Raw genomic sequence first — 27,328 nt, 5'->3', positions numbered from 1 at the left:
ATACTGTGTTTCAACAGATCCCAAAGACAGTAGTGCAATTCCTAAGGTGTCTCCAATGTTCCAAAGTCATACTACAGTGGGCCCATGTCTGTAATCAAGGATGCAATTAAACTTGTGCGTAATGCTTACCGGAGCAAAGATTTGGATGCCCTTCAAAAGTCCAAATACTGATAGCCTTAGGCCCTATTCAGTCAGCAGGCCTAAACAGACCCTACACATGGTCAGAAGTCTCCATCTATTGGATTTAACAAATATCAGCTGGATAGCCCAATTCAATCCTTTTCCCAGTGTGCCACCATCTGCCTACATGCTTACCCTCTGGAAGCACCTGGATTCTTTTCACAGCAGTTGAAAAGAGCAAAGAAATCCCACGGTTGCAGAAGCATCCTTGTTCATCTGCTGCTGCAAGAAGCGTGTAAGTGCTGCCAGCTGATAAGTGGACAAGTTAGTACGTTTACTTAGCATCTGTCAGAACAACTACCTGCTACTATCACAGAGAGGCTTCTACTGATGCCATGGCCTGCTTTATGATCTAGGCTTTGGTTACAGTTGTGGTACTTGTTGTTTTAAACACAAATGGAAGATAAGCAAATCCCTTAAACTTTTACTAAGAAACAATTTACTAAACAGGAACATTGCTGAGGTGCTAATTTCCATTATCAGTTGAGATACGAGAACAGATATATGTGTTCCTCAGTTTTAAATAGAGGTTCAAACACATATTCTGCTGTACTCTGATGACCTTCTAGATTGATATGTACTGTATTTATGGATTTTAAATATAATTAACAGCTTCCAATTCAGTATTTAACAGCTTCAAGTTCTGTTTCTTTGATGGTAAAAAGCTAATCAATCTTGTTCTCAAATGCTAATACAAGCAATTAAAAATAACATTAATTGAATTACTACAGGGGCTGGGTGGGTTTTCCCCCAATTTAACCTCATGGCAACACTAATTTACAGTGCTAATTAGTGAATTGCCCTTTGTATTATAAAACTTTGGGAAAGAGAGGTGTCCTTTAAAGCCCAACAGAGAAGTACAGATGGTCACTGCACTTTTAGTGGATTTGTATGCCAGGATTTAGAAAATTTATTTCACCTGATAGGCCAAATGTGCTGGAGTATATTATTTACAATGAGAAAATTAATACTGCTTTGCTGAGAAAATGTATAGCCCATTTGTTGCAGAGTAAAACATATAAATATGCCCGCTAGGATAAATAATATTCTATCCAGTGTCCTAATTAAAGGAAAGAAAACTCTTCTATCTTGAATGACAATATAAGATGATAAAGTGAATTATAAATACGCACTGTAAAATCTGAGGCAGCAGGACAGCTAAAAATACAAATGATATAAACTACAAACATAAATTAATTTTAAAGTTATGCAATTTAAGCTTTTTATTGTGCAATTAGGTATTAACAATTAGCAAAGAGAACACAAAATAAAATTTATAATCCTACATATATTTTTGCCTTAATTCATTTTTCTTCAGTATCAGTAGGCTACAACTCAGCTGTTTTATCCTTCACTCCGGAGAAACTGATAGTCTTTTCATTGACAAAAATTATCTGCACACAAACATGAAAGGCATCCAGAAATCAAGGTGCCTTTGATATAAGAAGATAAAGTGCATAATGATTATACTATGGTTTATACAAACATGAAATCTGGATATTTTTTCTCTGAAATATATAAGCCAGGGATATATTAAGCTTGGATCTGAGAGTTATCATGTTCTCTGTGTGCTCCTTCACTAGACTGAAGATGTTTCTAATTAGCACATACATTAGTGGAGCCTGGCTCAGGCATGCATGTCCATCTGATGACTGAAACGGGGAGCAATGACTTTTGTATGTGTGATTGTTACCATTAAAAGGCCAGCTCACACACTCCTGTGGCTATAGATCATCATTCCATTGTAGACAGAGCAGGCACACTCCTTTCTGGGACACTGTGCATACAGCCCAATTCATGTGGAGACAGACAGCATGAATGAAGTCTCTGTATACCAGGCCTTCATATGACTGCCTTATACATGATCACATAATGCCTTATATATAAGGTAAGGAAGAGCATGCAGTTCCACACGTTCCACCACAAAACAAGTAACCTCAGCCACTACTGCCAACATATTCTCAGCCCTCTTCCCCCTTCGCAATGCCTCTCATGCTCTCTCTCCCTCCCTCAGGTGTTGTGTTTGACTTTTCTATAGGAATGAATGGCAGGTGTTCGCTTTTGCATTGGATACTAAAGAATGCACTCAGGAACACCATGAAGGAGGTGGCTAACCTGTTCTTTTCTAATGTTGATCCCAGCCACTAAGTATCAAGCCTGCTCCTGTCTCCATAGCCCCATCCTGGCTTCTGTCTCTTTGTCACTCAAAAGAGTGTCAGAGTACTGGAAAAATATGATGCAAAGTTTGCAACTGACATACATGTACAGGGGTGGTGAGGTGCTAGGTAATGGAAGAACTTCTGAAAACCAGTTGCCAGAAGCCTCAGGAGGGGAGAGTGTTCTTGCACTCGGGTCCTGCTTGCGGGCTTCCCCCAGGCACCTGGTTGGCCACTGTGAGAACAGGATGCTGGACTAGATGGGCCACTGGCCTGATCCAGCAGGCTCTTCTTAACATAAGTTTGTTGTTAAGCAATCAGTAGCCTCATCCGTAAAACAAGAATATTGTTCTTTGAGAAATAATGGAAGTTATACATAAACACACCACACTCTTAGAACAAACCAAGAGCACTTTCTTTCTTAATTCCTCCACCAATGCAACATGTCAAAGGAAGCGAAAGAAAAACTTAATCCCAGCAGAGCACCTTGATGTACCATTTGCACAGGGATGTGGGGTTTACACAAAACACAGGAACAAAGCCAAGCAATCTTATACGCTTTAGACTTCTCGCGTTTTGTGAACATCTGCAAACTGCAAGCACTGTACATTTTTAAAAAGCATTTTAATCAAAGTAATAAGCACTGTGTATTTTTTTTTATCTAGGAAAGATTTAACACTTTTAAGATTCCTTTGCCTATTGTAAAAGCTTCCTTTGTATACAGAGTTTTAAAAATGATTTTTCTTCCATTGTTAAAGTGGGAAGGTGGGATTGTATACAGGATCTCTTGTTGTAGCAAGAGGTTTCTCTTTGACTTTGCCTCTGTGAGCAGGTGGGAGAGATGGAGTGAGGGAAGGTCATTTTTCAGTGTACAAGACTTTCCGTTAGTAGGGCTAGCCATGTCCCTCTAGGCACAGCCCTGAGCATAGTGTCTGCCCTATCCTAGGAAGCAAGTCTCTGGCCTTTTCTGTACTAATCTTACCAATCTGCTCACAGAGAAAAGCCTTATTTTTCTAGGCTAACAACTGACATGGTGATGTGGCCCTGCAGTTATTCTGCAATTGCTGTGAACCAAGTTCTGATCAAAATGACATTTGCTAGAGAGCAACTTAAATAGCTCCTAGGCAGTATATTCACGCTCTCCTTGTTGCTCCCTTGCAATGAGGCACTTAACAAAAGCATTAGCTCTGAACAGAACTCATTTGCTGGCAATTTGTACAGGCAAGGCCTTAGGAGGTACACCTCTGAGGCCCAGTTTGTTCCTTTTCTCTACCTTATTCCTTAGAGGCAAACATATGCTTCTTGCAGCTTCCAACTCTTAACTATTTAAGGCAGTATGGCCAGGGATGTGTATATTCTATCTTCTTGCAGGAGCGCAGTGCAAAATTCAGTTTCCTGAGAATCTCAGCTTTGATTGTTACTTTTTTTGAAACCTCAGCAAGTTTCTAGCCCTTATGGCTGGGAATACATGCTTTAAAGTGTGTAGGGCAATGCCAGTTGAAATCTCAGAAGTATATGCATTCAGCATACACCCATGTAGTATAGCACACTAGGGTTGCCAGATCAGAAGCATCTCAAGCCCTGAGATTTCAGGGGCAGGACCTAATGATGTCATGGGGCGGGGCCAAGTGATGTCATGGGATGAGCCCAAGTGATGTCAGTAAGCATAATATAAAAAATGTAAATGTACTGCCTTCAAGTCGATTCTGACTTATGGTGACCCTATGAATAGGATTTTCATGAGGCTGAGAGGGACTGACTGGCCCAAGATCACCCAGTGAGCTTCATGGCTATGTGGGGATTTGAACCCTGGTCTCCCAGGTCACAGTCCAACACCTTAACCACAACACCACACTGGCTCTCCAAGCATAATATATTAAGCATCAACCAAATTTGCTTGGTGCATACAATTCAAACAAAAACATTTATCTGATTGGAAATTAAGATAGAAATCTTAGCTAACAGATGGAGCCTGGGTAGGAACAATTTAATCTAGCCAACTTGCTTCTGGCAAGAAGGATTTAAGTGCCCTCAGGCCAGGCCAGTCACCAGAAAGCCAATGTAGGAAGAAAAGAGCCTAGTATTGTGGAGATGTCTCATGAGAGCACTCAGGAGTAAAGATGGATACCCCTGAAGGCTGCAATTCTAAACACACTTACTAAGAGACTAAGCCTCATAGAACTCTATAGGACTTACTTCTGAGTAGATATAGTTTGGATTGTGATGTTGGTAAAGATTGACTACGGATCCTCTACAAAGATATCCATATCAAAGCAGGGTTGGCAACCTCCTGCCTGGAATGCCCTGCCCCTACCTTTTAACGTGCCTGCTCCAAATTTCTTTACAGATTTGACCCTTCACTTCAGAAAGAGGTCTGAGAAATGAGTAAGAGTGAGAAGACTCTCTACCCTTTTCTGTCTACCTTGTGATATAAACTCACTTTGACAGCCAACCCAATTCCAGTGAGTAATAATTGTCAAGAGAGAAAACACACATGGTTTGGTCTACCTTCACAGGCAGCAGCTTGGGAACAGTAACAATTTCAGCCACGCTGCCCAGTATGTGAATTCTCTTTTACCACTATTGGGCAAGAAACAAATTGTCATGCAAACAACAAGGTGCATCATCAGTGGTTTTAAGGGGCTTGAGCAGAGCACATGGAACCACTGTTGTTGCTTCTATGGATGTAAGGGAGTGAGGTTAAAGGTAAGTGAAATGCAAATAGAAAAAGAAAAACAAAACACAGTGATGATTTCCTAAATACAATACCATACCAAACACAGTAAGATTCCTCTGAGTAAGGCAGAAAAATTAGCATCCCACAACCAGTCAGTATCCCTTACCAAAAACCAAAACTAAAACAAATCCTGGCAGTCAGTCAGCCAAGGTCACAGAAATCCCCATGCAGCACAACCTGACCTGGGGGCTGCAGTTAGTGCAGAACGCTATGGCCCAATTGCTGACATGAGTGAGACCCAATCAGCACATAATACCTCTGCTCTGAAATCTGCACTGGTTGCTGATTGGCTACCAGGCCAAGTTGAAGATGTGGTTTCCATGTTACAGGTACCACATAGTACTGGTTCTGCTCTTGTAAGAAATCAGTCCTTTAGTGTGGCGGCACCTACGCTTTGAAACTCCCTGCCTATTGACATTAGGCAGATGCCTTCATTGTACCTACTAAAACCTGCTAAAGCCATGTTTGTTTAGCCTACCCAGCCATGTAGTAGCTATTGTGCTTTTTATCTGTTTTTAACTCATTGTTGGTTATATTTTGAATGTTTTTAAATACCTGTCTTTAATTGTTTTTGCCAATAGTTTTATTGTTTTAATTTCTTCTGTAAACCACTTTGAGATTTTTTTACAATAAAGTGGTATATAAATGTTATAAATAAAATACATAAATAAATTTTGGAGTCACTGTGGCCCTTGCGTCTCTTCCCACTTTTAGGAACAAAGGAATCTGCTTTATACTGACTCAGGCCATTTGGTACCATGTAGCTCAGTAATTATGACATGGACTAGCACTGGCTCTCCAGAATTCCAGGCAATAGTCTTTTACAGAAATTGTATTTTGGACCTTTGCATGCAAAGCATATGCCCTGCCACTGAGCTACAACCCCTTCCAATTTAAAAAAAGTATATTTTAAGATTGTTCTTTTCAATTTACTAATGAATGCACAGCATGCCTAGGGCAGATCCATACCATTCATTTAAAGCACATTCAACACATATTTGAAGCACATGAATCCCACCACATAGTCAAGGGAACTGTAGTTTCTTAAGGGTGGTGGGAACTATAACTGTGAGGGGGAAACTATACTTCCCAGGATTCCTTAGGGGATGTCATGTGCTATAAATGCGAATTGGATGTGCTTTAAATCTGTTGTGTGGATCTATTTAATAAACTTTGCATGTAAATAATTTATTGGCTACAAACGTGAAAGGGAGGAGTTAGAGCAGCCAGCTACAAACTCATTTTACAGAAGTTTGGGGGCAGCTGACATTTTGATCTCTTGAACCAACCACCTAGAAACTTAATTTTTTTAAAAAAAATGAAAGCTGTGAGTCCGGAGATTAAGGTGACTCACCAGGAGAGCACCCCAAAATCCAGATTCTCCAGGCAAAAAACGGAGACCTGGCAACCTTAGCACACACATATACAGCCCCTCTTCACTGCTGCTCAGCTACTTCCCAATTAGAGAGACAGAGTGGGGGAGACTGCTGGGAGGGAAGGTTAAATTTCCCTCCCTGCAACCTCTCCGGCACCTGTTGATTGGGAAAGAGCTAAGCAGCAGTTAGGAGGGGGCTGCTCTTTGGGGGGCCACTCTTTCAAACCACTCCTTTCCCAACCATGTGCCTGCTTGGAAGCAAACCAAATTTTAGAGCTGTGCGATATATGAAATCACTCTCTGAATCTATAAGTCAAAGATATTTTAAACATTGTAGAAAATATTAACATAGCATTTGTGTTTTTTTTAAAAAAAAACATACCATTTTTGTAGTTATTCCTCTGATTTTTGCTTCTATTGTTGGTATTTTTGAGAAATATTCATTTTTAAAAAATCAAAATTCTGGCTTGGAAAGATTTTTAGCACTTGTGCCTCTCTTGTAAATAGTACATTGATGGTACTAACAGAGATTTGTTACTCATGTGATTTAATCAGTCCATTGTTGGTGATAACGTTGGCATATTCAATGGCCGATTTGTAAGGAACTCGAGGGAGAGCTGAATTTTCAAAGTCCACATGAAAGAGTCCAAAGCGAGAGCTGTATCCACAAGTCCATTCAAAGTTGTCCAGAAGAGACCACACAAAGTATCCTTTCAGCTGGACACCATCTATGTAAATTGCTGAAATGAAACAAGGGAAGAAGCTATTGTATTTATTTCATTCAAATCCATACTTTCTTCCATGGAACTCAAGGGACCATACATGCAAATGGTTCCCAGGATATCTACCATCCAGGCACTGACCAGACCCAGATCTGCTTATCTTCAGTAAGGTTGCTGCATTATGTCTCTTCAGATGGAAAAACTGGTCATTCGGGTATCTGTCACTGTCATTCAATGTGGCAGAAATACATTAACTACAATCTGGCACCCAATAGGAGAGAAAACCACTGATGATTCCACAAAATCTGATAACATTGAGACACAGATGTTCACATTTAATTCTGAGAAGTATTGCAGAAGCATGGTTCCTGTGGGATAGGGTAGAAATGATACGGTTGTTACATGTGAAATACTGTGACAAGTTTGAATCATCCATGTTCAAGAATGATGCAAAGACTAGTAGGGATGGAGGTAAAATCTGTTTTAAATGGATTTATACACAGAATTTGTTCCAGCCCCTCTGAATTCTGCCTGCACTGGACCACCGCTTGCATCCAGCCCATGCTTATGTCTGAGCCGCTCATGCATTGCTGGGTTGTTGGTTTTTTTTAAAAAAGCCCAACTAATTATGTGTAAAATTATGCACAAAAATATATATATTATACACACTATGCATGCAAAAGAGTCAAGCCACATGCAGTATTATATTTCTGCTACATATTGTATGTATCTGTTTATGTACTGGTTACTTTAGGAAACCTGGAGTGTATATTCATATAATATATTAAGTATAATAATGTGCATAATAATTTATATCATGTGTGAGAATTGTTCCTATTTATAGTGGAAATGGTAAAAAAAACCCTCACTTCTTGTTGAGATCAAGAAGCAAGATGGGAATTATAAAAAAAATCCATGTAGATGACCTTGACATCAAGATTTTCAGAAAATTCCATCCCTAAAAAGCAGCAACTAGTGCAATTACAGAAATGATCAGATTTTCCCCTTTATAAAATATGTGTGTGATCTTTCAGATAGGAAAGAGTCCTCCAAGACCTCATTCAGTTACTGCCAATCGTTATGGCTATCTTATCATACACATACCTACCATTTGGTGAGCATTCACTATTTTTAAATCATCACTATATCTCACTAGTTTTAAATATAGTTGTTTTCATGTTTCCTTACGTCGCAGAGTGGCAAAATTGGGAATGGAGAGACTGAGTGAGCCTTTATGTGTTTGAATCTTTGCTAAAGATTACACCTTCCCTGCAAATTAGTCAGACTTTGAGCTTTACAATAAGAAGTAACTACTTTATTTTGGAAGTACATACTAGATAGGAAAGAGTTCTACATCTAGCTAACTAGCTAAGTTGGAGATGCAAACACTAAGCCTAGTGTTTGCCCTCATGCTTGGAGGAGAGGAGAGACAAAGAGAAGATGTCTGCTCTTCCTCTCAAGAGAAAGAAGAAAGAAGGAAGGAGATGCAGAAGATGTGGTCAACATCCTATGCATATCAGTCTAGCAGGAAGGGAGAGTCAGCAGGAGGTCAAAGGATAGGTATAGCCTAGCAATCAGGAGGTCTCCTCTCTAGCTACCCTTTTTAACCCCATGCAGCCTCAACCCACAAGTCAGAGTTGAACCACATATTCCAACACCTTATGCTAAGAACTTCCAGTCTTTTTGCAATGTGTGTTTCTTGTATGATGATTTTATTAATTTTAACTTATGAGCCTGTGTGTTTGTGTTTAGACAAGAAAAAATAGGACATAAATTATTAAATGAATATAGAAACAATCAGTCCATGGTTAGACTTGGGTTGCAGTCCTAACAGAATTTACTTTTGAATAAACATTTTTAGGATTGCACTGTTAATCTCTTAACCCCTGTGAAAGAGTTACACAGGAACAGAAATGAAAAAATAAAGGTATAACTCGAGGCAGCCAACAATGTGCCCTCGAGATGATGTGGAATACCCATCACCCCTAGCCAGCATGACCAATAGCTAAGGATATTGGGAGCTGTAGTTCAAGACATCTGGAGGGCACTGGTACAACCAAAAAGCTGAGGGCTGGGTTAAACCACAAAACAAGGGTAGGTAGTACAAATTGCTGTGCCCTGTTTTGTGGGAAAGGGGGAAATGAAGATTGTGGCAGAAGCCAGAGCTCTGCTCCTACTACCACGCTGCCAATGCCTTAACCTGTTTTTAAAGGGGGGGCAGGGAGCAAACCAATGCCATAGTAAGCCCTTGCCCCCCTCTCCAGGAAGTAAATCAGCATCCTCAGAACTGGATACAGGAACAACCACCCCCATTTGGCCACTTGAAAATGGGGTGATATTTCAGATCAGGCCTAATTCACCTCGCCAAAATTTGCCTCATTCACAATTTTGGACCAACAGAGCTATCAGCCATCAAGTCACTTTTCTTGATAGTTCTCCACTTGTTTGACAAATGCAGGTTTCCAGCAATACGTATACACTGAAGAAAGCTTAAACAAAATTGAGAACTTTTCTGTTTTACCACCTCCAAAACAAGAAGAAGAAAAAGACCAAAAATTTATGACATATAATCTGCATGTTTACAATCTTGCAAATATTTAGGATAAGCAGATCTAGATTGCCTTAACTGGAGCCCTATTTGGATGAATTTGGTAGGAGAGCAGGATTAAGTCTGCCTACTATGTCCACTAGACATCCTGCCTGTTACGTCTCTAGGCGCACTGGACATAACAGTTGGATAGCTCAGGCATGAAATGTCCAATGCACACAGGCCTGAACAATATGCTAGTTTCCTAGATTTTATGTAGGTTATCAATAATTTGAGTCAGGCCTCCATACATTGTAGTTTTATGCAGGCAGACACTATACAAGTGTTAACCAGTAACCTGCTTGCTCTTACCACATTTGTGATAGTTTGTCCAGATTGGGCTTGCATGATAGTTTTTAAAAATAATCTACTTTTCCATACTGTTGGAAACATAATTGTGCATGTTGTTAATTCCACACACATGCTAAAATGGAGCAAACCAAACACTGTGTGAACAATGATTTCCTCATATTCCTAAAACGGAAAGCCCCCCAAATGTGATGGTACGAAACCTCTGCTGATTTCACAGCTAACTTAAATACGGCAAAAAAAGGGAGAAGAAATGTGTCTCTGCTATTTGTCACATGTGCCCTCACACAATATTTAGGTAAAGAATTGCCTTGGTACAGTCTAATATAGCATGTGAAGAATGCAGCTCTCTGACATTATTAGACAATAAGCCATTGAGGACTCTACTGTATAATCTGTCTGCATACCATAGACAAAACAGAAGAGGAAACCTTGCCATGTGACTTGTCAGCTTGATTTATGAGGTACCTAAATCTTGGGGGAAACAATCTTTTGTGTATTAAACCTCTGTTCAAAACAGTGCTGCGTACAAAGATAACTGAGGACGACAGGGATGGCTTTTGGTCCGCTGAAGCTGGAACAAATGCGATAAGAGCCGCTGTTCACACACATCTACTGTTGTGCTTTAAACTATTACAAAAAGGAAGGGGTGCTAAGGAAGGCAAATATAATATAAAGGTGAGACTCAAAAATAATATCTGCAGTGAACTTTTGATGTACTGCTTCCTTGACGATAGGACGTTTGCTAAACATGGTGACTCCATGCCGATACTTTGATTAGAAAACACGTCAGGAGCTTATTATTTCCAAGCCGTGGGCATGATTTCCCAGAATTCTTAGTTAAATTGCACACTGCTGGCATGCTGCACCAGCTATTCAACTCATTTTCTCCCATTCTTTTGGGGGCAAGAGGAAGACTTTTAACTAAATTTTCCCCTGAAAGCAGACTATCTAATTTAAAAATATAAAAGCCTCTTTATCGCTGGAGAATGGGTCTAGTTCAAACCGCACCCTGCTTATGGAGCACAATGCACATCTGTGTCATTTTGTCCAGATGATCTTCTGGTGAAGGTGGTACACGCAAAGTCAGATGGCTTCTGGTACTCATATAGGGGTTATGTAAGAGAAAGGTCCTTGCTTCTGTGTGGTTTAGATATGCTTTAGGAAAAAGACAGTGCAAATAGGATCTCGTTGAGTAAATGCACACAAGAATAAGCTAGATTTCTCCTCCATTCTGGTTTCTAGAACAGACGAGTGGGGAAGAGGTGCTCTTGAAAAGGTGGAGTGGTAACTGTACTCCGGTAATATTCATAAGAACAAACCAAAATAGTAAGAGTGTGTGTTCCTCTTTAACTCAGAGTCCATTCTCCTTCCTTTAACTCAATTCAGTGTGAACACCACAGACACGAAAGTAAACAACTGTTAAATTGGATGAGCAGACAAGGTTGGATTCCTAGGCTGAAGCTGCTCAAATAACCTTGTCACATTTCATTTCATTTTTTGTCCCTCGTTGGCCAAAAATAATCTTCATGCATTTCCCAAACACACATGTTTCTGCCTCTCAGTATTGCATGATTTGAGTTTATTTCATATTTTTTATTAATACCTCCAAGAATATATGCAGTAAGAAAAGAAGAAAAAAGGAAGGCTGGGAAAGGAATTTGGGGGTGGGGCAGGAGAGGATGACCATTTTCTAGAGTAATTCTGGAACCCAAGTTCAGTTTTTGTTAGCATATAATGGTGAGGGGATTGTGGTAATTCACACGCGCACACCTCAGAGTTGGGGTATGTATGCATGACTTGAGAAGGGGCAGAACAATGGGCAGGAAGAGGTACTATTCATTTGGCACCCATTGCACAACAGACTTGCACCTCTTTGATAAAGTTCATGAAAACTAGGGTACAGACAGGAACAGGTCACAGGATGTGGTGCAGACTGTTTCTTGTTGTTGTTAATTTCTAGACTGCTCTTTATAAGATTCCAGAATGACCTACAATATTAAAAGAAACATAAACGACAACATAATAGCTCAGTCCAAAATAATACTGAGGCAGAAGTTTTTTAAAGCAGCAAATCCTACTGCTCAACCAATGTGCAGAGCAATTCCATGCATGGCTACTCAGAAGTAAATCCTGTTAAGTTCAATGTAGATGTCTGTAGAGTTACACCCTAAAATGGTTAAACTGAAAATGTTTTAAAGGGTGAATAAAAAGTTATTTGCCTGGCATTAAAAAAAAGGTAGTAGCAAACGCATCAGATAGAAGTGTTTCACAAACAAGGTGGCACAAATAAAAATGCCCTCCCACTGTTCGCCGCTTGGCTCACTTCTGCTCAGAGGAGAGCATCAGCAGACGACTTCAGCATATGAACAGGTTGAGGTGGGAGCAGATGTTCCTGCATATACTTTCAATCTCGGGTATAGCACTTTATAGGTAAGCACCAGGACCTTGAATTGAGCTTAGACATAGAAAGAAAACCAGTGAAGCGCTTTCAACATCAGTGTGATGGCTTCCCAACAACTAGTACCAGTTAGAATGCCAACAACTGCATTCTGTACTAACAATGGTTTTCAAATCATCTTTGAGGACACCTCAGTATAGACTTCCATCCATCCGTGTCCCGGCATATGCTGGGGGGTAAAGAAAGGCTGGGGAAGGAACTGGCAAACCCACCCCATATATACGGTCTGCCTAGTAAACGTCACAAGACGTCACCCTAAGAGTCGGAAACGACTCGCACTATAAGTGCGGGGACACCTTTACTTTAAGCCATGTTCTCTTCATGCAAGTATGAAAAGCAGATTACATGAAAACTGCTGGAGGAAATACAGCCCTAGATTTATCATATATATGAATTGGAAAGGAAGAGTCAAAGGCTGCATTACAAGCAACAGTTGTCTGTTTCCATATATGGACAACTGTGCATGCACCATGTGATAGTATAGCCGCAAAAGGAGAATAGTTGCATATGAAGTAGGCCTTTTTCACAGTTACTACAGTGCCCAAGTACTTTGGTGACAGCCACATTATTAATTAGCATAGATCTATTTACACCCATTATGTCATTAATCACTGTATCAGGAAGGTCGTCTAATTAATTAACCGCCATGGGTGGTCACAACAGCTGAAAGAACCATTTCAGGTGTATGGCTGAGTATATCATTTATCTTGTCTTATACGGCACCCATCTCTTTCTTGTAGGGTCTCTTCTGCCTACTTTTCTTTCCTTGATCTCTTTATTAGCTTTGATACCATGGGACACTCACTCTCCACAAGGTCTTTTCATTCTTGGAGTGTTATGACATCAATTTGCTGGTGCTTCACTTCACACTGACAGCTCCTTTTATTGAAATAGCTTCTTCTCTCCCACTGACCAGTGGCATTGTTAAGGTTTGCCATTAACTTCTTTTTCTTTCTTATTTATCAATATATTTGTATACTTCTATTTCATTAAAAATATCAAAGTGGTTTACAAGTTAAAAAAACAACCGTGCAATAAAAACATTAAAAATACAATAAAAGCAAAGATCAACATGGACCCTCCATGTTTAGAGCAGTATACCCCAGTATACCCCAGCAGTTGTTAGGGACAAATGGGAGGGGAGGACTGTGGCCTTCATACCCTCTTGTAAGCTTTCCAGAGCTTCTATCTGGTCATGGTTGGAAACAAAATAATGGACTAAGTGGATGTTTAGTCTGACCCAAACACAATTTTTAACTGCTCAATTGAAGGTTATTGCCATTTATACAATACCAAAAAAGGAAAAAAATGCCACCTTAAAATGCGATTAAAACAAACTAACATAATCCATTGCAACATAATCCATTTATCCTAGACAATAAAAAACACTTGTGCTCTGCTGACTTTCTTTTCCTTTCATTTACAATTTTTTCTGAATAATTTAAAACCCACACAAGCAAAACAAACAAACCATGTTTCCTTCCTTTCTTTTGCTCTTCAGAAGCTAGATCCAAAATGACACGTTTACAGCAACAACATGGGGGTTTAGGGAGGTTGAGGCAGTGGAATCCTGGTGGCCAGTGCATTTATGGTCCTGTTTATACACTCAGAGGTCACCACGTGATCACTGTACAAGTGGCCACTGCAGTTTTGTGATAATAGCACAAAAAGCTGAAACACTTGCATAAATCACATCAATTTCATGAATACGCTCCATGAGAAGACACTGATTTGGACAATCTTCACCTCTATGCACTTCCCACCATTTATGAGCCATCCAACAGCCTTAACACATTTATATAGGTATGATGTGGGTAATGCTTGCTGAGCGCCTGAACTGAACCCATTGCTATAGTATTTGGAATAGGGGCTGTCTTGCCATTTAGAGATTGCAAACTAAAACAAATTGTATGTTGTCTGAAACTGCTATAGATTCAAAATGTCAAGAGTTTTTCTGCAGCTGGTAATCTAGCTATAGTAGAACACAGAAACTAAAAATATGAGTATCAATAAAGAGGATTAAGGGAAAATACAAGGGATTTCTTATGAGTAGCATCTTGTAAGCATTGTTCACAAACTGACACCTTTAGAGTGCCTACTGAATAGGAAGAAAGAAACAGGATGGTGAGCATGGAAACAGCAATTTTCAATGAAGAAATCAGCATATTTAATAAGGAAACTAGGAAAGGGAAAAACATGAGTTGCAATTCAACATATGTGTTTATTAGACTTCTCTTCCTTTCATCCACTCAAGAGTTTAACTGGTAATAAATTAAAATGCTGTAGACATCCTTGCTTGCTGCTGGAATTGTGGACATTTTAGGTTCACATGTTTCCCTGGCAGATTATCTGCTTTCTTTGATGGAGGATCAGGTGTATACTGCCTCCCCCACCACCCACATATCATTAACAGGGGGCATGGGTGTTTCACAAGTGCCCAATTCACATTAACTTTCTTCCCTTCAAGTTGCTGTTGTTGTTTCATTTATTTATTACCTGCCCAGCAGGTCCCACAGCAGGTTACACCAATTTAACATTTAGTATTTCTTTTAAAAAAACTTGCATGTAGAAATTTGTCTTACGTTTTCTCCAAGCGATCATGTACTGTCTCAAATACACAACTGTGAAAATAAATTGTAGACTGAACTGACAGTTTTACAGTGGGGCATCATGGCTGTTTCCATTGGCTGTAGTTTTTCAAGACACAATAGTCACAGTAAAGTGAAACATTGCAAACATCTGATTCACACTAAGGCTTCTCTGGGCCATTGTTCACTGAAGTATAATTACCTGAAGGACATAAGCACTGCCTGTTTGCATAAGGCGTCTCTTGATTTTGGACTCCGAAAATTTAGAGACTCAACATGGGCACATGAGGAGTTGTCAACTAAAATTATAGGTCCCCCCCATCATTTGCCATAGCTATAATAATGACCTTATTCACACATTCCAAAACTGTGTGCTACCCAAATGAAAGGCAGGATAACAGTGTTATGCCTCTTCACAGTGCCTCTAATTCTGCCTCACCTCCATTTACAGGTAGAACGTCTACATGAATGGTATGCAGCAAAACTCCCCTCTTTTCCAATTTCAAGAAAAAAGGATCATACTGTTTTCAATTTATATGAGTGGCAATCGATGTACCTGCTTGGGATGCATGTCTCCTCCACATGTGGAGGTGAAGTTAGGGCTTGAGGCACACAGACTGATCCTGCTGCCCCTGTACATGTTCAGTCTACACCCCTTTTGTGCATTGGCTAAACCATATGTCCAAGGCCAACACTCTTCAACAACACATGACATTCAGAACTGTCAGATATGATGGAGGAAGTTCTAGCCAATACAGTTAAAGCAATCCACAATCAAGTGGATGGTGAGGTTGCCATGTCAAAGGCTCCTGGAAATTCAAGGCAGGGCCTTCCTATCCTATGCTCCAAGCCCTCGAGCATGTCGACAGGCTGGTGACATCACTGCTCCATTGGTGAAAGATGCAAGGTGGGCATAGCACAGTTGGAGAAAATTGAGTCTGGATCCATTCTGGTCACAGAACCAATCCTGGTTGGGGTGGAATTCTGCCTCATCACTATTAACTACAAAGATCTCTCTCCTGACCACACAAAGAAAACATATTCCATGGTTAGTTTCCACTCTCTGGATGCCACTCTGTGAGATAGTTTGTCATGCATGTATCTCAAGTGAAAAATTTGTCATTTGTCTAATTCCAGTCTAGCAAACTAAAATATCTGTCAAACTGAAAGCACCAAAACCACTCTTGCTGTCTACCAACAACATTCAAGCCTATGCCTTTTAATTAAAAGAAATGCTCTCAGGCTTGCCATATTCTGCAAACTGCAGATCAATACTTATTCAGAAAACAAGACTCCTTGTGTACTGTGAATTGAAAATTATGAAATATGTCTTCGCTTTCAGAAGTTTTGGGACTAAAGCATTATTGCATACAGAATCTCTCTTGCTGCCAAGAGGGGGAAAATAATCAAACTGTATGAGACTAAAAAAATCAAGAATACTGGTAAATGATATATATTGATTTAAATAGATGCTTGTTAATCAAAAGAATGAAAAACAGCACTAATAATGAAGCATAATAAGCCATAAGAGCCAATTCACAAAGGATCGGCATAACAACATTGGAAATTGCTGTATACTGAATCAGAACAGTGGTCCATCTAGCTCAGTATTGCCTACACGGGCTGTCAGTGGCTCCCCAGGTTTCAATACATGGTGTGTTTTCCAACTCTACTTGGAGATGCCAGGAATTAAACATGGGACCTTCTGCATCCAAAGCAGTGCTCTACCACTGAGCTATGGCCCTTCCATACATTTACATTTTGCATTTTTACTTATTTAAAAATGTATAACCCACCATTAACCCGCATTATGAAGGCAAACTACTGCAGCCACAATTACAGTACAATAAAAATGAAGTCTGAATCACCCCCCCCCATGAGTAGCGACGGATCAGACAAGAGACTTGATCACTGGGTTACAAATTAGTGTTTACTAGAAGTAAGCCATATTTACAATGTAGAGGAAAGAGCTCTCAGTAGCGAGTATGCCTGCCAGCACGATGCTTAGAAGGAAGAGAAGGAAGTAGAGCAGGGAGATATGTCTAGAGAGACAGGAAGGAACGAGAGTGGTTTCCCCAGTATGCCATCCCATCTCAACAACCCTTTGAGTTCTGATTCTCAGTGACTCATGGACTAAGTCCTCCAACAAAAATTACAGACCTAAAAACAAAACAAAACCTACCACAGCACAAAAGCAGCATATTAGCCCCAATACACCCTGGCTTTAAAGTGTGCTTTCCAATTCCTTTTCCTCCCACAAAGAACTGTTTTGATGCACTGCCTCAGGGAGCTGATTCCGCAGCCTATGGGTCACCATAAAAAGGCCCTGCTCCTTCCCGCTACCGATCTTACCTTTCTAATGAAAAAGGCTCTAAGCAGCAGCTTCCATCCTTTTCTAAGTAAGATGCAGGGCTCTTATCAGGAGTCCTGTACGGGAAGTTTTGCAGCCCCCAGGATATGTATAGGATTTGAAAACATCATCAAATGCTATCAATATTTCAGTTCCACTATCCTAAGACCTCTGAACTGAACACGAGTATAAGGTTTCTGTGACCTCTAAATTTCTCATTGCATGCATTCCCAATGCATAGATTTGACGATAAACACATTAGAAACACAAGAAGGATTACTTCCTCTGCCAAGCTGGAAAGACAAAAGTATAGAAAATAATTCTATGTAGTTTATTCTGAATAGTTAGAGGATAAGACTTTTTTCCCCTCCTGCTGAATTTTCACAGCAAGTCCAAAACCAATTGTCTTAGGATAGGGATGCTGTTGTCACTAATATTCAGAGTTTTAGAATGTTCTATTCTGCTCTTTTCTATGACATCTAATATATCTTTAAAGCCTTCTAAACCTGGGTTTGCCAGTGCCACTAACGATTTTTATATAGGATGGGGCTAGGCCATTGCAACATACTGTGTGGCTCCAAACTTGATGTGCCACAGAGTGTATAGGCAACACGGTAAACTTGGCTCTTTGATGAGTTTTCCTGTATGTAGATGTTTTCAAACAGGGTTTACAATGTTGAGTGTATCTGTATTCTTTAACAAAACAAACTAACAAAAACACCTAAAGACCTGAGGGGAGAAGCGCCCCAACATAAAACAAAAGAGAAGGTCTACTGGATTAGCCCAGAATTTCATCTGGTCCAGCATTCTATTCCCATAATGGCTGACTCACTGCCTATCATAAGCCCACAAGCAGGACATGAGTGCAATAGCCCTACTCGTGTTCCCCAGCAGATGGCATTCAGAGCCATACTGCTTCTGGAGCTCATACATAGTCATCATGACTAGAAGCCACTGACAGCCTTATCTTCTGTCTAATCAACTTTTAAAGCTGTCCAAGTTGACAGCCATCACTACACCATGTGGTAGCAAATTCCATATTTTAACTACGCATTATGAGAAGAAACTTTTTGTCAGTCCTAAATCTTTCACCCTTCAGCTTCAGTGGATGAACCCAGGTTGTGGGAATCTTTTTGGTTGCTGAACTACAACTTCCATCAACCCCAGCAAACATAATCAATGGAAAGGGATGATGGGAGTTGCAGTTCAGCAACATCTGAAATGCCAAAGGTTCCCCACACCAGCTGTAGTATTTATCCACTTTCTCCACACATCATGCCTAATTTTATATACTCCTATCTTGTCCCCCTTACTCATCTTTTTGTCTACACTAACAAGCCCCAAATGTTGTAGATTTATCTTATAGAGGAATTGTTCTAAACCCTTAATCATTTTTGTTGTCCTTTTCTGCAAATATTCCAGCTGTAAAATATCCTTTTGAGATGCAGCAACAAGATCAGAACTGTACACAGTATTCCACATATGGTCACATTATAGATTTGTATAAAGGTATTACGATCTTGGACGTTTAATTTTTTGTTCATTTCCTAATGATCTTATAAAAGGGGGTTAGACAAATCCATCAATGATAAGGTTATGAATGGTGATTACCTTCAGTATTAGAGGGAGAATGCCTCTGAATGCCAGTTGTTGGGAATCACAAGTGGGGAGAGTACTGTTATGCTCAGGCCCCTCTTGTGGGCTTCCCATAGGCATCTGGTTGGCCATTGTGAGAACAGGATACTGGACTAGATTGGCCTTTATTAACTGGGCTCTTCTTATGCCCTTATAATAAGAATTGTCCTTGTTCTCTCTAGAAATCAGCTTTTAAAAACAGATGTATGTATTCTATCAAATCAGTTTTGAATTCCTGACTTCCAAAATACTAAGCTTGTATGAAAAATTTTCATCCTTGCTAATCTAACAAAGTACAACGGAATTATGAGACAGATTTATTCTTTGAACTCAGCTAGGACTGATCTTCTGCCACTGCAAAAATCAGACGATTAGCCAAATTCTGCAAGACTAGCAGTCTCCGTTCACTACCCAGTATGGTAAACTACTTCCACACCCCAGGAGGGACAGACAGGGCTTTTGGGGACTGGAACTAAGGTTATTAGTGATGCAGCAACAGCAACCACATTGCAGTGTGTTCTCTCTGAAAAGCACTTGGATTTGCAGATACTAAAATGCAGTGACAAAAACAAACAGCCAGCAACTGCATATTCTAGTCCTATTTATCTGCTATCTTCTGATGAAGAAGAATTTCTTTTGAATGAGTTAAAGCCAGACTTTGCTGCATGCAAAATTGCAATGTCAAGCTAGTTTTTGGGGGGTGGGGGTGGGGTGGGGGTTAATAAAAAACAACGACACATTTATAAATACAGGACACATTAATAAAAGTGTTCTGGGAAAGCTTTTTGTTTAAATAAAAGGCATTTTTCATATCATGTTAATCTTCTTTTCCTATTACAAGCAGGCAACAGGTGCACATCCAGAGCTTATTTAAGATCAATAGATTAGAGATGAAAGAATTAAAAGTAGATTTTTTTCTAAGAAAGAATATGAAATGGATACAGCAAAACACTGCCACCTCCAGTTACAGAGAATGCACCGTCTGTATAAGACACACACCCTCTCCACTACTGAAAAATGAAGAATACGCATAAAGTAGAAGGGAACTCTGGAGGCAGGCAGCGTCTCTAAGGGTAATTGAAAGCCAGCAAGGTCCCAGGGAACTTCTTTGATCACTCATTGACTATTTTCTCTGCTTCACGTAATGCCCACAACCCCAAAATTATGTTAATTCCAAGTTAAGTTTAAGAATTTAAAGAAATCCCTTGAAATGTAATGTAGTGCATAGTGTTGTACTGAGGCCAGGGAGACAGGATTCCAATCCCTACTCAGTCATGAAGATCACTGAACAACCTTGAGCAAATTACTCTCTTTCCCAGCTTAACCTACTTTACAGGGTTGTCGAGAGGATACAATTGGGAAAACTTCATATATGGCACTCTGAGCTCTTTGGAGAAAGGGTAGGATAGAAATGTAACATATAGATGCTGATGCTGAATTTTGCAAGGCTTTTAAGATAAAGTTGCCCGACTTGACATCTGTGAGGACTGAGAGTACTTTCAGACACCATAGTGTATACCAGGGATCACCAGTGTGGACAGAGCTTGGAAAAGTTACTTTTTTGAACTACAACTCCCATCAGCCCTAGGCAACATGGCCACTGGATTAGGCTGATGGGAGCTGTAGTTCAAAAAAGTAACTTTTCCAAGCTCTGGCACTGGTGCACACACATAGGAATAGGCCTGCAGAGACCTCCTCTAGCACCCACAGCAATGTCAAACTCCCCTGCTGAAATTAGGATTGAAACATTCTATTGTAGTCAATAGGATATCTTGTGGTGTATGTGATGCCCACAACAGTTTGCAAATATGCCCATAAGCCTCAAAAGGCTGGCGACCCTCTCTATATGCTAACTCCTGAAATAATCCTTAAAATAATATTAACTATTTGTAAACAACTGACAGTGAACAAATACTTAATTTGATCTCTAGCAATCAGTCAAACTACTCATGTTACTACTGGATGGCACTCAGACAAGAGTGCTACTTAGGAAGGACCTGGGAAGGGGCATGCCTGCTCAGACATATTTTAAACTACATGTAATTATTTGTTAGTAACCTCTATATGCCTGGCCAGCTCACTGATGCTACACACCGTCTGCACTTGCAGTCGAGGGGCAAAATAAGACACAGAGACATCAGCTTGGGTTGAACAAGGGCCACTTTATTAAATTACAGCAAACAAAACCCAATTTAAAGTGACCTGCAGAGGGAAACCTAGGTGCAGGAACTGTCTATAAGCAAGTAGCTTGCCACACAGCTCTTGGGCGACCAGCCCCTGCTGGGGCAAGGGCAAGCCCATCTGCTTACCCTTTACCCCGGCCACACCTTGTAGGTGAGTAGGGGGGCCTTCCCACATCATCCCCACCCGGGGCCGTATAACCCCTGGGTAGATGAGGATAAGTTGGCCCCAGAAGCAGCCCATATCCTGCCCTCGAGCCGTAAAGCCCTGACAGACAGGCCTCCGGAACCACCAATCACCTCCAAAGGTGCCTAAGGGGGCCACCTAGCTGTCCTTACCTATTTCCCTTCCCACACCTTCCCGCACCAGTGCAAGATGCATAGCCCGGTAGGGCATTGACCTGTCTAATACATTCAAGTTAGCCAAATAAGCCAAAACCACCTATTAAACACAACGCCCCCTAACCCAATTCCGTCCCACTCCCATGGTGTGGAGCAGGCAAAAAACCTGCCCACCAACAAGGGTGGGCAGGATAAAAATTCCTACTCGGCCCCAAAGCAACCCCTAGGCACACCATAAAAGAGGGAGGGCGGGATGGGCGTCACGCTGGCAAAGAGGAAGGTAGGAGGGGCGGCTGGACTTAAATAAGCCCTGCCCCTCCACACTGCACATTGCATGCACACAATAGGTGCGACGCGCGACGTTGCCCCAAACAAAGATGGAGGCGGCAGCTTCGCCCCCATCTGCAACCATGCCCACTCGTCAGCTGCGCGGCGAGCGGGGCATCATTTAACACTAAACCATGCTTTAATGTTATAGTAAAGAAAAGTTCCCTCTATGATGCACAAGTAGAGGATGCACACCTAGGATCCCTCTAGGATGCACACCTTAATGTGGTGAGGGGGTTTGAGAGTGTCAAAGAAACATTCTAGACCAAAAGGTTAGACTCTTAGCAGGGTCACCCAAGGTGGAATGGCCAAAGCTGAGACACCAGACTAAGCTGTATCCAGACTCAGAGGAAGACAATGGTAAACCACCTCTGAATACCTCTTACCATGAAAACCCTATGAACAGAGTATCCAAAATGCAACATAAGATAGTGCTGGAAGATGAGACCCCCAGGTCAAATGGCACTCAGTGACCTACTGGGGAAGAACAACAAACAAGTATGAGTAGCGCTGTGACTAATGACGCAACTGGGTCAAAGCCAAATGGAAGCCCAGAGGCTTATGCGCACAGATGCGGAGTTGTACGACGAACACAATAGGAAAATGGAATGTGAGAAGCATGAACCAGGGAAAGTTAGAAATTGTCAAGCAAGAAATGGAACGCATCAACATTACAATACTTGGTGTGAGTGAATTAAAATGGACGGGAATGGGGCATTTTCAATCAAGCAACTACAAAGTATTTTATGCAGGAAATGAGAAATTAAGAAGAAATGCGGTTGCTTTAATAGTAAGAAGTGAAGTAAAATTATGGAACAGCTTACCGGAGGAAATACGCCTGGCGCCTACGGTTCTTTCTTTTAGGCGCCAGGTTAAGACCTGGCTATACTCCCAGGCATTTTAATGTTTAATGCTTTATGTTTAAAGTTTTTAGTTTAATGTGTTCCTTTGTTACTGATTTTATTCTATATTGTATTTTAATCTCGTTTTGTACACCGCCCAGAGAGCTATTAGCTATGGGCGGTCTAGAAATGAAAATAAATAAATAAATAAATAAATAAAAAAGCAATTAGGAGCTATAACACAAGGTCTGAGCAAGTGATATCAATGAGATTAAATGGGATCAACATAACCATCATCCAAGTCTATGCTCCAACGGCAAACACAAAAGAGGAATTGGAGAGATTTTACACAGAACTACAGGAAGAAATTGATCACACACCAAAACAGGATGTTCTGATAATCATGGGGGACTGGAATGCAAAAGTAGGGAACAGAGAAGAACTAGAAATTGCGGGAAAATGGGGCTTAGGAGATAGAAACGAAGCAGGAGAAAGACTTATTGAATTCTGTGAAGCCAATAATTTGTTTCTTGCAAATACATTTTTTGAGCAACTGAAAAGACGACTGTACACGTGGACATCACCAAATGGTCAATATAGGATTCAAATTGATTATATAATTGGTAGCAGAAGATGAGAAGTTCCATACTTTCTGCAAAAACAAGACCAGGAGCAGACTACGGTACAGATCATGAACTGGTAATATCAAAAATCAGAGTTAAGCTAAAGAAGAACAACAAAGCAATCATAATGCCAAAATACAATTTAAATAACATCCCAGAAGCATATAAAGATCAAATAAGGAACAGGTTTGAGGCTTTAAACTTAGTTGACAGAGAACCAGAAGAACTATGGAATGAAGTCAGAGACGTTATCAGGGAAGAATGCAAAAAGACAATACCTCTAGTTAAAAAGAGAGATAGACCTCAATGGATGACTGAAGAAACTCTTAAAAAATGGTTAAAGTGAGAAGGAAAGCAAAAGCAAAAGGAGATAGAAACATGGTTAGAACCCTAAATGCAACAATACAGCAACTAGTACGTAGGGACAAAGAGAACTATTACAATAGTTACTGTATAGAAAGGGAAGAGGATAATAAAAAAGGCAGGACAAGAGCCCTATCCCTAAATATTAGAGAAATCAAAGGGAAATTTAAACCAAGAGTCGTGTTGTGACCCAGGATAAGGGGGGGGGGAACTTAGTAGAGGGAGACTCAGACTTGGAGGACTGGGGTAAAAACTTGAGGGAGGAGAGCGAACCATGCACTCAGTCTCCTCCCCCCCCCGAGAGCTTGCAGAGTGAACTGTTAGAGACTGGTGCGATGGGCACACTCCCTTCGACTGTGCCAGAGAAACCGCTTTGCCAGGTTGAAGAGATCCAGCCGGGTGCCAGCAGGTTACCACGCTTCCCTGACCTGCTAGCCCTCCCCACCCAGAGGAGGAACTAGAGGTCCAACTCCCCTTGCCTCGCTCTCAAAGAATTCAGAGGCAGAAAGAGGAATGGTCACGGTTAAAGCAGAGCAAAAGACTTCAGCAAAAGTCAAGCCCTCTTAAGGAGGCGTGCAAGGGGGCTTACTTTGCTGCATCAATGTCTGTAGCTTAGAGATGTGCATAGTTAGAGTTAGTCAGGGAATTTAGTTCTTAGAAAGCATAGGCAGTTGGGTGAGTCAGAAGGCTTTTGAAGTTGCTGCAACTTTAATAAGAAGAGAAAAACTCACAGAACTGAGTGTGTCTGGAATTTCTGGCTTCGGGCAAGACAGTTAGATGCAGCCACAACCTTCTCCCTCCGACGCTGCCATGACCGAATAGTTAATAGCAATAGTTAAGATTGCCCAGAGTTTAGCAGATAGCTGGCTTGTTTTCACTAGCTATAGATAAGGTTATCCAGAGTTTAGATTACCCTACATTGTGGCCACCTTGTCAGAGGAGATAGGGGAGTGAGCCTGAGGCTTGCTGCAGCTCACCCTCATAACGCTAAACCATGGCTTTAGCATTCTGTGCAAACAGGGTGATATTTGCCGCCCTGGGCTCCTGCTGGGAGAAAGAGCAGGATATAGATCAAATAATAAATAAATAAATAATAAATATAATTACTATGGATATGAATTGTGAAATGGTCCCATGAACTATGAATTCCAAAAGCACAAACCTTTTTGCTTAAAAAGTGGGGGTGAAAGATAACTGTTTAGCCTGTTATGAGGTGTTCAATATAATCACAAGTGCTTTTCAAATATACTGCTATTTTGCACTTTAATCTTGATTAACCCAAGAGCAGACTTGTGTCTTTACCTATCCATCTTATTGAAATCTCAAAAATGGCAAGTAGTTGAATTCCCACAGTGAAATTTATGGTGATTCCTAGACAAACTAAAAATTGAAAAGTGAATACTTTTTAGCCATTTCTTCTAAGAGTACCTCCATTTTTGACCATATTTGCTGATTTAGAGAGACATGTTTCATCATTAAAAGCACAGCTGATTCCCAATATACTGGAATTTTGCCTTACTCCTGTGTGGGGTCAGGCCGCCAGGGCAGATTCCGCAGTGCCAGGCAATGCCCAAGAGAGGCAACACATAGGTATTGGTGTGCACTTTAGGGACCTATGAGAATGCATGGCAGTGAAGATCTTTGTGTGGCTTCTGGGGCAGAGTCCTGGGATGTGTCAGTTCTGCTGATTTCTCATCCATTCACGTCTTACACAAAAGGTACTCAAATCGGATCATAAAAGAAAAACTGGAAGGACAAGCCACAAGAAATTAGACAATGAAAACTATGACACCAAGTTTCCTCACTCAAGTCCCAAGAGTCTCCTTAAGGAAGGGAGACAAACCTCTCAGACAGCAGTCTCTTCCTTGGTATTGGGAGGCAACATGGCTAGTACATCTAGTGGCCTCATCCCAGAAGCTGGTCATGGCTGGTGTATTGTTGCTACCTCATCACCATCTTCTTCTTCCACAATTGTCTCAAGGAGATGTACAGTGAAAACAGCAAAAACAACAACAGCAGTTAAAAACACACATTTTGCTTATATTTAAACAAAACAAAATTAACACCCATGGCAGAGACCAATTCATCTAGCTGACAAAGCCTGTCAGAACAAACCAGTCCCTCAAACCTTGGTAGTCTAATTTGCATGATATTCCTATTGCTTGATAATTGTTGAAATAAAATGGTCTGTTGTGGGAAGCGTTAAGCAACCTTGCCTCACTGCTTTTCTACTCCTAATTATCCCCTTTCAACACTTTTTCCAATCTGGATTAGAAATGATTATGACATTTTACCGCAGGGTAAAATATAGCGGTACCCCAAGGAATAACTGCAATTCCCTCTAACACAATTTTACCAAGGCATCTCTAAAACAGAAAATAGGGACTGTGCTTAGTATAATGGGACAGACTATATAAATGTGAACTGTATTTTATGTACACATTTCCCTAGACCCTTTAATGAAATAAAAGATTTGTTCTTCCCTTTACACTGTACTTTGTGTTTCAGGGTTAGAACTGGGGTGTGGAAACCTAAGACTTGGAGGAAGAGGAAATTGTGGGGCTGGGTGTTAGGATCATGGAGGGAAGAGGAAAGTCAGCAGCCACAGACTTACCCTAGAAACGTGAAATACTGGACTAATTTGGGAACTCACAAGAGGGCATGGGTACCCCCCTCTGTCCTTCACATGATTGAAGCTGCAATCCTACACACCTGCCTGGGAATAAGTACCCCTGAACTCACTGAGACTTACTTCTGAGTAGACATGTATACATCACACTGTGAGTTTTAGAACGCAGAAAATCTAGGCAGATAGACCATCCAAATCCATACAACCTATTCTATTGTGGCTTCTCCTCTCAGAAAAGGAAAAGCAGAACTTTCTTTAATTGTTAATTTTACTTCTCCTTAGTAATAAATGCAGGATACCACCATAAACTGTCAATGCTTAGACAGGCTCTACCCAACTTCTGGAATAACTTTTCTCTCCTCTGAGGGGAAAGGGCCAGAAGATGTGTTGAAGCAAGCTAGAAAGTGAGATAAAAAGTTAATAAAAATAAATAATAAGTGAATACACAAACTGGGAATAGAAAGAAAGAGGATAAGACAGGAAAGCTGTCATAGGAGGAGGAAATGAATATAAATGGAGAAGGAGGATGGATGAAATAAACTGGCAGTTGGGGTGGAGGGTAGCATACAAGTTGAATACAAGTGAAAGGGCAATGGGAGAAGAAATTATGGGAGATACGTAAAAAATATTTTGGGAAGCATGGAGGGATGGGAAGAGAGAAATATTTTAAAAAATGTTCTCAGAATGTCAGCAAATTCTGCTTAAAATGGGGAGGCTGAGTCAAAATCTAACAGCTGGTATAGCACAGTGGGGAGGAGAGCCTGGCTGGGAGTCCAGAGTCTGTGAGTTCAAATCCCCGCTCATGTCTCCTGGGAGTCAAGGGCCAGCTAAAGATCACCCCCACAGTGAGTGGCTCAGGGGCTACTTGCCCTGCCACCTGTGCAGCCGTGGGCAAGCTGCATAGTCCCAAGGAGCCCAGTTG

The 27,328-nt window shown here is 40.8% G+C and overlaps 1 protein-coding gene across 1 annotated transcript in view; it reads right to left on the bottom strand.

The window, feature by feature from the left end:
• Window positions 1–6,864: 6,864 nt before the first annotated feature.
• The window catches only part of LOC133364068 (cytosolic beta-glucosidase-like), a 72,616-nt gene continuing 52,152 nt past the window's right edge, over window positions 6,865–27,328 (bottom strand). Inside the window, exon 5 of the mRNA XM_061584095.1 lies at window positions 6,865–7,188. Coding sequence (XP_061440079.1) covers window positions 6,983–7,188 — 206 coding nt within the window. The 3' untranslated portion in view covers window positions 6,865–6,982. The remainder of the gene's footprint in view (window positions 7,189–27,328) is intronic.

The sequence above is a fragment of the Rhineura floridana genome, chromosome 9 (assembly GCF_030035675.1).
Source record: "Rhineura floridana isolate rRhiFlo1 chromosome 9, rRhiFlo1.hap2, whole genome shotgun sequence".
Taxonomy (NCBI): domain Eukaryota; kingdom Metazoa; phylum Chordata; class Lepidosauria; order Squamata; family Rhineuridae; genus Rhineura; species Rhineura floridana.
The sequence above is the reverse complement of the archived record's forward strand: the minus strand, read 5'-3'. Positions and strand labels throughout refer to the sequence as shown.